General features: G+C 34.4%; 1 protein-coding gene across 1 annotated transcript; it reads left to right on the plus strand.

Annotated features, from left to right (window-relative positions):
- Positions 1 to 457: 457 nt before the first annotated feature.
- LOC130718315 (protein argonaute 10-like) lies at positions 458 to 8,230 on the plus strand. Its single transcript, XM_057568888.1, has 22 exons — positions 458 to 725; positions 1,568 to 2,140; positions 2,406 to 2,614; positions 2,884 to 3,033; positions 3,146 to 3,279; positions 3,374 to 3,483; positions 3,578 to 3,684; positions 3,769 to 3,907; positions 3,989 to 4,105; positions 4,478 to 4,585; positions 4,685 to 4,756; positions 5,032 to 5,154; positions 5,234 to 5,393; positions 5,539 to 5,660; positions 5,978 to 6,115; positions 6,214 to 6,356; positions 6,471 to 6,533; positions 6,620 to 6,683; positions 6,767 to 6,902; positions 6,998 to 7,071; positions 7,231 to 7,357; positions 7,582 to 8,230. Exons 2-22 carry the CDS (start codon positions 1,685 to 1,687, stop codon positions 7,776 to 7,778), a joined length of 2,949 nt encoding a protein of 982 aa, XP_057424871.1. The 5' UTR covers positions 458 to 725; positions 1,568 to 1,684; the 3' UTR covers positions 7,779 to 8,230.
- Positions 8,231 to 12,973: the final 4,743 nt, after the last annotated feature.

Below are 12,973 nucleotides of genomic sequence, written 5' to 3' on the forward strand. Positions count from 1 at the left end.
GAAATGACATAGAAATATAGAATAATAATATAATACTACTAAGAAGCCAAAGCCCTGCAAGAGAAGAAAAAGCACTGCAAGTTCAAATTATTCTTCTTCCTAACATGATTGCATTTATATAATCCTCAGTAACTCTTTTGGACTCATTGCTCACCATCATGCCCTCTCTCTCTACCTCTCACTTTATTTTGTTTTTTTAGGTGTTCTATAGCTATAGTTGATAGTTATGAGACTAACTTCTTCGAAAATGATATTAAGTGAGTAGACTTCTTCGAACAAATTATTCTCCATATACACGCAGAAATCGAATTTCAAACTAAATGCTTAAGAAATTCAACTATCTACTGACTATACTAGTAAACATTATCCTTCTCTATCTCTTTCTTTGTGTGCTGTGTGTATATTATTATTATTCAATTTTCATACTTTTTGCTTTTTGGTTTGCATATATCAATTTATGGGCATGGTACATCCCCGAGGCTGCGCAAAGCAGAGAGAGGAGGCAACTTTAAAAGCAAAGAGGCAGGGAAAGCCTTTTACACGTGATAAAGAAAGAACCAAAAGTGCTTTGCATGCGTGTGTAAGATCATCATCATCATCACTCTTTCCTTCACTTTCCTTTCTTCTTCCTTCAACGATTCTGAATCTTCCACCACCCTCTCTACTATTTCTACCCCCTCACTCACTCCTTCAAGCTCCTTCCTTTGTTAAACAAGTCAAACAAGGTGAGTTCAACTTCAGTTTTTTGCTTTGTTTCTTCATTTTCATGGTCATGATCATTGCTTAATGGTTTCTTTTTTTCAGTTTTTGTTTTGGCTTCCTTTAACTTCAAGACAAATAATTTATTAGACAACATTTTGTTCTGCAGTGCTGCATTCTTTCTTATTACTGAAAATCTTTCACATAATGATTTTGCTTCCTTCCTTGGTTTTTGTTTTCTTCTGCTTGTTTTTTTTCATCAATTTCATGGCAGTGCTGTATAATGCAGGCTTCAAATTTGTCTTCACAATCCATTACATTGTTCTATTGTTTTTCCCAAGTGTTCTCTCATGTGTCTGTATCTACTCGTCGTCTTTGTAACTTTCAGTTTTTTGGTTGGGGACAAGCCTACTAGGAAATGGTCTTGTCTTCTGGGTATTTCAATTTTCTGGGGTTCCACAAGTCTCATCATATTTTATTTTCTGGCTTGCTCACTGAACAATCCATTTCTTCTTTTTTGCTTTTTTGTCTCTTGCACTGAGATTTCATTGTCTTGTGGCCTTTTTAAATTTAACCACAGCAATGTTGTTGTACAAATTCACTGTTTCTTGCCTTATTTTGATATATGGTTTTCTATACTTTTTTACTTTCATTACCATTTTTGAATTTTGTTTGCTTGCTGAAACAACTGTGAAAAGTCTGGATTTTCAGTTTTGCACCAGAATGGTAATGCTTGTATTATTAAACAATTGCCAGTTTTCAGTTTCATCCATGCTATTTTTCCCTCAAACTTGATACATCAAATCATTGTGTGTTCTCATCAATGTACAGTAGTTACTAACTCAATTACGTTTTCTGTATTTTGCAGCTGAAGCAATTGGTACTGTTTGGAAGGTGTTTGAAGCAAAAGCTAAAAGAGAAATTGGTGCTTTTTTGCATTTTACATTGATTCCAGTTTAAGTACTCATCAATAAAAGCTAACAACATGCCATTGAGGCAGATGAAAGAAGGGTCTGAGCAACACCTAGTGATCAAACCCCATTTGCAGAACCAGAACCCCATGTGTACTCCAGCTAAGAAGGTACCGAAAGCTACTACCCAAAATGGCCAAGGTCCATCACCACCTCAAGAAAACCATAGCCAAACTTCACCTCACCCAAGGAACAAGGGAAGGAGAAGGGGCAGAGGAGGCAGAAAATGTGATCAAGGTGATGTTTTGATGAGGCCTAGTTGCAGGCCTTGCACTGCAACAAGTTCTTCTGCAAATGGAAATGTTCAAAATGGCTACACCTCTGGGAATGTAGATATGGGTTTTCCTACTTCAAGCAAGTCTTTAAGCTTTGCTCGTAGACCTGGATTTGGACAAGTTGGGACAAAATGCATTGTGAAGGCTAACCACTTCTTTGCAGAGTTACCAGACAAGGACTTGAACCAATATGATGTAAGATCCTTTTCATTGGTATTTAGTATTTACCATTCTACTGAAAGAGCTATTAAGTTAGATTTTTCTAAGTGGCATAACGATTGGGCCCTCTTTGGCAGCATGCATTTAATTCATCCTGTGATTTTTCCTATTATAGGGGTTCTGCTTTTGCAGTCCTTTTCTTCTAGTGTCATTAATTGAGGCCTGAGGCTTTTGTTCCTATTGTTGCTTTTGCTTTAATTTAATTAATGCCTTTCTGTTATGTGTTGGTTTTACTTTGAAGGTTACTATTACCCCGGAAGTGTCTTCAAGAGCAGTAAATAGGTCCATTATAGCTGAACTTGTGAGGCTGTATAAAGAGTCTGACTTAGGGATGAGACTTCCTGCATATGATGGCAGGAAAAGTCTGTACACTGCAGGGCAGCTTCCATTTGCTTGGAGAGAATTTAAGATTAAGCTTGTAGATGAACAAGATAGAGTAAATGTCCCCAAGTAAGGATTTATTGTTCATAATCATTCAAACATTTTCCCTTTTTTCTCAGTACATGTTTGGACAAACTTCTATAGTTGATTCTAAAGCCTAAATCAAGTCTGAGGAGGAGCTTGTGCCAGTAGCTTCTAAGTCTCATAATTGATTCTTATAAAAGAGAAAGGTGATCCAGATCAATTCATGAAGAAATAAATAACACAAGATAAAATCATAATAATTTTGACTTATTTGAATTAGTTCAATTTCAATTGACACTTTGGCCATCTTTCAGAAGGGAAAGAGAGTACAATGTGGTGATAAAGTTTGTTGCTCGGGCAAACTTGCATCACTTAGGTCAGTTTCTAGCTGGTAAGCGTGCTGATGCACCGCAGGAGGCACTTCAAATTCTTGACATTGTTCTGAGAGAGCTGTCGAATAAGAGGTAGTGATAGTGATGAGAATCTGAAATTTTAAAATTAACAAGAAATGATAAATTGAATGAGAATATGAAGCTTAAGTTCTTGTTTATCTTACGAAAACTGCATTTTCTAAAGGTATTGTCCCATTGGGAGGTCCTTCTTTTCACCTGATATTAGAACACCACAACGGCTTGGAGAGGGATTGGAGTCATGGTGTGGATTTTACCAGAGCATAAGGCCTACTCAGATGGGCCTTTCCCTCAATATTGGTATATTAGTTACTACATTAATTATATAGTATAAATAGTCTAATGAAACTACAATTCAACTTTTTCATTTCTCTTCACTTCTTGCATTTTGCAGATATGGCATCTGCTGCATTCATTGAACCTCTTCCAGTAGTAGAGTTTGTTGGCCAACTATTAGCAAAAGATGTGTTGTCAAGGCCGTTGTCAGATGCTGATCGCATTAAGGTACTTAGTTATATGGACATAGCTTACGGATTTCTTCTTCTATGTTGTCAATATTAGTCAATTTATAGCGCTACTTTTTTTTTATGTCTAACAGATTAAGAAAGCCCTTAGAGGAGTTAAAGTTGAAGTAACACACAGAGGAAGTGTGAGAAGAAAATATCGTGTTTCTGGGTTGACTTCTCAACCAACAAGAGAACTTGTGTAAGTTGTTTTTCTAATTGTTCTCTTCCCACTAAAAATCAAAACAGTTATAATGATTTTCATTTAATCACTGTTTTTCTTTAGGTTTCCTGTTGATGAGAACTCAACTATGAAGTCAGTTGTTGAATACTTCCAAGAGATGTATGGTTTCACTATTCAATATGCTCACCTTCCTTGCCTTCAAGTAGGAAACCAAAAGAAGGCTAACTATTTACCTATGGAGGTAGGGAAAGTTCCTGGTAGTTGAAGAACCATTCAATGTCATAATGTTTTTGTCTTATTCCCATGTGCTTTTGGTTTCCAGGCCTGCAAAATTGTTGAGGGGCAACGCTATACAAAGAGATTGAATGAGAAGCAAATTACTTCTCTGTTGAAAGTTACTTGCCAGAGACCTCGTGATCGGGAAAATGACATTTTACAGGTATTCAATTTCACACTTTCACAATAAAGATTGTACTGACCTCTAATAGCAGAAAAATTAGGAAATGAAGGGTCATTAAGCTAGCATTCTTTTCCAGGATTTATTCTGGAAGTACTTAGCAAATTTATCTTCTAGTCATCATGTGTATAACAATGTAGTAATTGGAATGTTTAGATAATGGTTCAAAACTTGTGAAGATCTTGTGGGGCTAATGTAATCTTAAATTACACTACTATGATTTTGTGATACTTGCTTGTGTGGGGGAGGGGTTATTAAGTTAGCTACATGCTGTTAATGTTGTGCATTCATATTGATTATTCATGTATTTATTTATTTTATTTTGTGTGGTGGTCATGGGGGTTATACAAGCAGACCGTTCAACATAATGCTTATGACCAAGATCCTTATGCAAAGGAATTTGGATTGAATATCAGTGAAAAGCTAGCTTCTGTCGAAGCACGGATTCTTCCTGCCCCATGGGTATTGTGCTTTTCCTTATTAAGATCTGGTTTGTCATATATCGAAAATGTTTATCTTTTTCCAACTGTTCACTGATTTAAGAGGCACTTCTAACTGCAGCTTAAATATCATGAAAGTGGGAAAGAGAAGAACTGTTTACCCCAAGTTGGTCAGTGGAATATGATGAACAAGGTATCGTTTGTTGGCATTATATTTTTCTGTTCTATAGTAATTGTCAAATGGAACTGTTAGTGCCCGAGTGTCTAGTTTAATATAACTTTGGCTGTAAAATTTTCTCATATTTCATCTATTCTTTTGCTACTAGTCATATGCTAAACAACAGAAAAAAGAAAGTAAAATGATGTTATTATAAATGAATCCCTTTATAAGGTATCTGCTAGCCTTGTTATTTTCTGTGATAGCTTGTATTACTGATATCTTTTTCTCCTATTTCTTGAATGGCGCAGAAAATGATTAATGGAATGACTGTTAACCGGTGGGCATGCATAAATTTTTCACGGAGCGTGCAAGATAGTGTTGCTCGCACTTTCTGTAATGAGCTTGCTCAAATGTGTCAAGTATCTGGCATGGTAGTTATTACATTTTTTTAGGTGTTTGAAGTGCATAAAGAAATTTCTGGTACTCAATAACATGACTTTTTTCTTGTAGGAATTTAACCCAGAGCCTGTTATTCCCATCTACAATGCCAAGCCTGAGCAGGTGGTGAAAGCTTTGAAGCATGTTTACCATGTTTCGTCAAACAAAACTAAAGGAAAGGAATTGGAGCTGTTGTTAGCAATATTACCAGACAATAATGGGTCTCTCTATGGTAAGCAAACATAGGTTGATAATCAAGTCTGCAAGATTGTGCTATGTTATTAATCATTGATTGCTATTTGCTGGCTTGACAGAACGACGAAGATATATTCCAGCTTAAAATGCAGAATTTTCATTGAAATGACTTGTGTTTTCAGGTGATCTCAAGCGTATATGTGAAACTGACCTGGGTTTAATTTCACAATGCTGTCTGACAAAGCATGTCTTTAAAATCACTAAACAGTACTTGGCTAATGTGTCTCTGAAGATCAACGTTAAGGTTTGTTTGCTCTCAATCACAGGAAATTGCATATTCCTGTGTAAGACATGGTTAAAAGTTTAGTATGAATTTCAGTTACTTGTTAGACAATTCCCCTCCCTTTTTTTCTCTGTTATTGCATGAATAATCTAATTTTTTTTAACAAATTCATGGCCACTATTTACCAAGTTTTGGCAAAATCAAATTCATGATGTACTCATGTAATCTTATTTTTCATTAGTCAACTTTAGGCTTCCCTACTGTTTGAATATTCATGTTAAAATTGCTCACTTGTCATAAATGCTTCCAATAAGTAAATAGTGGTCTCCTTGTTGCAGATGGGAGGTAGAAACACTGTTCTTCTTGATGCTTTGAGCTGCAGGATACCATTGGTTAGTGACATACCAACCATAATTTTTGGAGCAGATGTCACCCACCCTGAAAATGGAGAAGACTCTAGCCCCTCAATTGCAGCTGTACTTATCTAATCTATTTATCTTATTATCATTAATTTTTTAAAGCATTGCGTTAGTTAATTAGAGTTTCAGAAACTGATGTGTTATTCAATCTATAGGTTGTAGCATCCCAGGACTGGCCTGAAGTGACGAAATATGCTGGTTTAGTGTGTGCTCAAGCTCATAGACAAGAACTTATACAAGATTTGTACAAAACTTGGCAGGACCCTGTTCGCGGCACAGTTAGTGGTGGCATGATAAGGTAAAAATACTACGTACTTTAATTTTCTAATTCTGAATGTTGTTCTTGGTTGTGTGATGGGATCTCTTTGCAGTTTGTTTCAGTATTTCATTTTCGCACGTTCTTTTTGTGCAGAGACTTACTGGTTTCCTTTAGAAAGGCGACAGGACAAAAGCCACTACGAATTATATTTTACAGGTCCTTATGTTTAATTTATGATGCTAGATCATCAGTGTATGTTTAATTTGAAGTCACCAGCGTGTTAACCGTAAAATTTTGAACAGGGATGGTGTAAGCGAGGGGCAATTTTACCAAGTATTACTTTATGAGTTGGACGCAATCCGGAAGGTCAGAGTCATTTACTTTCTGTTATGGAGTTATCATAAGTTTGTATTCTTTAAAATATGTTCTGATAAGAAATATCTATGCAGGCATGTGCGTCCTTGGAGCCAAACTATCAGCCTCCGGTAACTTTCATAGTTGTACAAAAAAGACACCATACTCGGTTATTCCCAAACAACCACAAGGACAGGAGCAGTACAGATAAGAGTGGGAACATAATGCCTGGTATGTTGAACATTCCTTAATGCTTATGTACACAAATGTGTTTTTAATAATGATTGTCAAATAAAATTAAAGTCTTGTTATATATTGCCTTTCAGGGACTGTTGTTGATTCTAAAATCTGCCATCCAACGGAATTTGATTTTTATCTCTGCAGTCATGCTGGCATCCAGGTAGAAAATAGTTTTTAGTATGGTTCTGATCTGGGGACCAAAAGTGCAATTAATTCTATTTGATTTTAGCATGGATGTTAAACATGAATCCAAAGTAAAACTTCCGTCTAAACCTTTGATTTTCTTAACTGTGAATACTGTGTTTCCATTACCGTGCAGGGTACTAGTCGACCTGCTCATTATCATGTTCTATGGGACGAAAACAACTTCACAGCAGATGGAATTCAGTCTTTGACCAACAATCTTTGTTATACATATGCGAGGTGTACACGCTCCGTGTCCGTTGGTAAGCCTATGTTTCAACTAGTATGCAGTTTTTCAGTTATTGCTCACAGTAATGAATCTTGAAGCCTTGCCTTACCCTTTATGACTAGTTCAAGAAGCTATGATGTTTCTAGTATTTACATCATGAGTGAGCTTTAACCTGATTATATTTATCTTTGTTGGAGTTTCAACTTGTTTCGGACAATTTAAAACTCAATTGGCTGAAAATCTAATCTTTTTGTGCAGTTCCTCCAGCATATTATGCACATTTAGCAGCTTTTCGAGCCCGTTTCTATATGGAACCAGATATGCAAGAGAATGGCTCTTCAGGTGACGGTAACACTAGTAACAGCTCCAAGGGGACACGAGTAGCTGGAGAGTGTGGTGTTAAGCCATTGCCAGCCTTGAAAGAAAATGTGAAGAGAGTGATGTTTTACTGTTAGACTTGGAATTGGTAGATGATAGAGCATCAAATAGTAGAAAACTGGAACAATCATTGAATGCAGTGCTCACTTCAGATTAGCATGTACATTAGTCGCGGTTCATGCATAGCGGTCAGGTTTCCTGTGATAGATTCACGTAGGTTTGGTTTCATGGTGAAATGTTGAAGAATCACTTATAGTTGGAAATTAAAAATTACAAGACTTAGCTTTTGAAGAACCTTGGAAACCAATCACCAACTTAGTTTAGAGTTCCTAGAAGTATTAGGTTTTATAGATATTGTAAAAGTTGGCATTGTAAAGAATGTTCTATCAGTCTTCATTGTAGAAAATTTTGCCTGAAGATCTTTCTAACATAGAAATTTCCCACTTCATTTTTCAATGAGGGGAAGTTTCATCTCATTAGTTTTGCAATATAATTAGCCAACATTCACGTTTACTCTGATACATAACAACAGCAAAATATTACTAGAAGAAAAAAACATGTTTTTATTTGTTTTGCCAAGAAGGCTTTGTGCACAAATTAATTGGCAAACCATACATGGCTCTAACTTTATTCTGTTCATTGTTTTATATTTATCCTATTTGTTCAAGAGTATACTGCATGATATTGCATTTTAAAGTTTAAACCTACAAATCATGCAATTGTAAGAAAGAAACTCCATAGTAATGGACAGAGTTAAACTAAACTTTTGGTAGAATGTAGATTTACAAGTTGTGGGCACTAGTTTCACTAGACATGTGAATATAAAGGCTCCATTCTATCTGTTTCCTAATCACGCCAACAAATTTTCTTTCATTCATCTTCAGGCTAATCAGAATACCACTCTTTGTAAAATTGATAGAATCCAATTTAATCGTGGTAGCACAAACAAATTCCAACCAAACCACCTATGAAACCAATTAGTTGGGATTTTTTATTTTTTTTACCGATTTGAAAATGTATCAAGTACATTGATCCGAATACATTTATTCCATGGATCATCTGCAGCTATGTTCTCTGTGACTCTGCTGCAAATTCTTGATCTTGATTTTTATAATAATTGGTTCAGCTTATTCATAAACAGTTACATTCGCCAAAAAAATTACGTAGTTATTATTTTGTTGCTCCAGCATGGGCACCAAAAGATATGAATTCTTACCTATTTTACTGGCCTGCCTTGTACTATCCCTTTTTTTATTGTAATTAATAAACTATCCATCTTATATATCTTGAACAATTTTGTTTTTTGCGATATTTGGATGACTTTGAGAAGCTATTAAAAAATTATAATAGCTTTCGATTCAAATTGGGATCTAACTATTTAATTGGAATCAAGTGCCTATGCCTATAAAAAAATAATTAAACTGCAATTCGGACTTCCTATTGCTTTGTAACTCCTGGTTCTTGATGGTTGGTACTTGGTACAAATCAAAGTTTCGAACGCATGTAATGGAAATTTAATATAAACAAAACTTCAAAAAGCAGGGCACCTTTTTTATGGATCTGACCTTCACATATTATCCTTTAGATTGGGCCCATTGGGCCATAGGCATAAGCTTCCTTCTATATTAATAAGTATTAATGGGGTAATAAATTGTCTAATTATTTCATTAAAAATTACTTTAACTTTTCTGTTTACACACACACTCACTCACATATACACCCCTATGATCCATAGCATATAAGTATGGTGGTATGTTACCTAACAACTTTTCAATATCAACACCGCACTACACATATTCCATTTCCATGATCTTTTGAGTTTTTTCATATATGTTTTTCATAACCATGACAATCAATAAAACTTTTAATTTAGGGCATCTTAGAAACTATATAGTCTTCATATCATCACCTAACACTAACAAGTATGTCATGCATTACATGGTTATTTTTTTAAAATGTCAAAGAACTAATTAAACCCCTTTTAAAGAGATAAAATTAATTAATAAAATATGTTTTAGAGATAAAAAAAATGCTGCAGCAGTTTGAACCGTCGCAAATTACTCACAAAAACACCACAAAATAATTTTTTTCTTGTACTGTGTAAATTAACAATTAACGCACTTATCAATTGTGCTCGAATCCAATCTACATAATTATTGTATAAGGTGATTCTCAAACTCATATAATTGCTTTTTGGTCCCTCAAATGTGGTTGATGTGTGATTTTGGGGATTCAGTCCTTTGATTTTTTTTAAATTATTGCAATTAAGTCCCTTCATCACTTTCTATTTAAATCTCTCTAATTCTTTTTTTTCTAAGCAAATTTTTCACAAATTGAATCATGGTGTAGAACTTCTAGCCATCAAAACTTACTAAGAAAAATATTAAATTTCAACAAAAAAAATCATAAATATTTGCCTCTTTAAATCCTAATCCCACACAATCCTTTAAAATTTATCAAAATTTCACTAAATTTATCTTGACCTTTTAAAATTATTCCATATCTCAAATAAACATTTATGTACACAACTAAAAGGAAATGTTTTTGTGTAAAGCCTATAAAAAGTGCATATATGTGTTTAGTCATATATATCAAGCGCTGTATAAAGCCTAATTAGGAGTCAAATTAAATGTTTACAAATACAATAGGAAAGGGGTATATATGCATTCTTAAGTAAAGGAGTATGTAAATACACACACAAGCCTTTTGTTTGCATGTAGGTTTTCATAGTGTGTAGATTTCATAAGGCACTTCAGTTTATCTTTAAATATCCAAATACAATTATAGCATGTTTCAATCAACTTCTTTTTCCTCATAACTGAAGCAATTCATAGAATTTTCTTCTCAAAATTTAGTCTAACATTATAATAAAATGTAAAAGGATTTGCAAAAAGATGCACTTAGACATCCATCCTAGACATTATTGTAAATTCCAATCAATGTGGTAAGTCATCCATCATTCAATTTGGACCTCCGTTTTCCTTTACCTATTTTCTCTGGTAAGGGACATTGTACATATGACTAGCAATGAGAGAAAGAGTTGCATTAGTTAAATAATGATGATATGCTAGGATGGCCGTTCTAGCTCAGTGTGGAGTTCCAGATGAATGCCTAGCTAGCTATGCCAATCAGATCTAGAGCTTCTTATGATCAAGAAAAGCTCTGAAGTGACCAGCATATTTGGGATCTGTGACAAGAACCTTCCTATTAATTATACTTGCAAACAGTTATCTATGTTTTTTATTTGAGAAAGGAAATGTTTTTGTATAAGAACTTTAAGATTAGTCATACATATCAAGCACTTTAGGGGTCACATGATCATGATTTAAATCCAACTTGTCTCAACAGCTATTTTGAAATCAACAGCTGAAAGTTAGTTCACAGCTAAAATATATGCAACTGTTCAACATTAAGATACAAACTACGAAGTATGGACTATATATTTTGTTGAATCAGAAGGTTGTGAATTTCATCATCCAATCTCCTTCTATGTGATAATTAATTAATAGCATATATCTGGGTTAAGAGTAATTAAAATACTCTAAAATCACTCTCTATTGATTAGAACCTGCTTGTCTAATATAGCTTCTTAGTAAACGTGTGTCTCTAATTCTCTGCAAATCATGAAAACAAACACTCATTACTGTGTGATGCAAGTTTCTTCCCTCAAAACCAAAGTAGCCAGATAACTGCATGTCTAAGTTAAGGATAGGTTTCATTTCTGATGTCACACAGAATATGCTTGCCTAACATCATTGCATGATATCATGATTTCTAGCTAGCACCAGTTATTGGGAGAATCAAAACAAACTGACCAATATATATCTTTTAGGTACTCATAGCAGACTGAAAGCTATATGGAATCTTACCCAAATGAATAAAGAAGAGAGGGAAAGAAACAGATACATGCAAACATTTACAACCACAACCACCAGATCAGAAATTATATTGTTGAGATATGGTGGTTCATGTGTTATAGTATTTGTTGTCAGAAACCTGTAGATAATAGTGATATTGATGACACCAATTGATTATCGATGTGAGATTCTTCCAAGGAAGATCAATTTCAATGCAACAGATTATAAACAGTACAACTAATTGCTTTCTTCTTGATGCACTACATTTCAATCTTGTTTTTTTTTTTTCAAGGTACAAGGCACATGATTGTCTCATCATTTAGGAATGATCCAAATTCAAAAACCCAAGCCAAAAAGGCTGTAGTGTTCAGATCCTAGTATAAGATGAGGAAAGTACACTGAGATATTGAGAATCTACCATGACTTCAGCAATATAATGGAATAGTTATTTTGTCTCATTTGAACTAGCATCTTCCTCAGATCAACCAATGTTGGCTCACTTGTCCTGTGTATGAGAGTCCTATATTAATTATGAATTTAATTGCAGAAATCCACATGCACAAAATAGATAGAAAACAAGATTAAGATACTAACAAACAGAGAAAATCATAATCCCAAAATGTCATAGGTATGAAACTAGAGAAGTTCAAGATATGTATCAATATCTTCTAAATCTCATAATCCCAAAATATCAAGTTACTCTCTCAATTGCAGCTTGCTGCTGCAAATTCGTGGTCTTTGATTTTTACATTAAATGATTCAAATTTATTAGAAAAAAGTTGAATTAGTTAAAAGTTTTAAACACTCGTTATTTTGCTGCTCCAGAGGTTAAAGAGGCAGCAGAGAATCTGAATTCTACTCTCTTTATCTCTCTAAACTACTATTTTGAAAAGAAAATAAACAAAATAAAAAGGATAAAAAGAAAACTTAGGTGGTAAAAAGAGTACTCAGAGTATCTTAGAAAATCAAGAAAACACAACCATCATCATGTGGAACCCTAAATACTTAATTTCACAACCACCATCACCACCAAGAAAAGAAAAAGACTGACAATTCCAATGCCATGGGGGCTCAGTCACCAAAGCAAGAATCGGATCTTGAAATCATGAACGCATGTTACACCGAGCCTCACAAAATAATTACTGTCTTCCAAAACCCTAACAACCATACAATTAGGATTTCACCCCTAAATCTTATCCAATTTCATGCAGTATATAGCAGAATAAAAAAACAACCATAAATATCTTATATCTTTGTTTCACCCAAGAAACAAGAAAGAACCAAGAGAAAAGAAGAAAAAAAAACTAAGAGCTAGTAGTAGTTATTCAGGCACAGAGATAAGAATCCATGGCTACATCTTTCTTCTGGTATTTTACAAACAGGCAAAGAAATTGAAATTCTATTATTGGGCAAAT

Source organism: Lotus japonicus, chromosome 5 (assembly GCF_012489685.1).
Source record: "Lotus japonicus ecotype B-129 chromosome 5, LjGifu_v1.2".
Taxonomy (NCBI): domain Eukaryota; kingdom Viridiplantae; phylum Streptophyta; class Magnoliopsida; order Fabales; family Fabaceae; genus Lotus; species Lotus japonicus.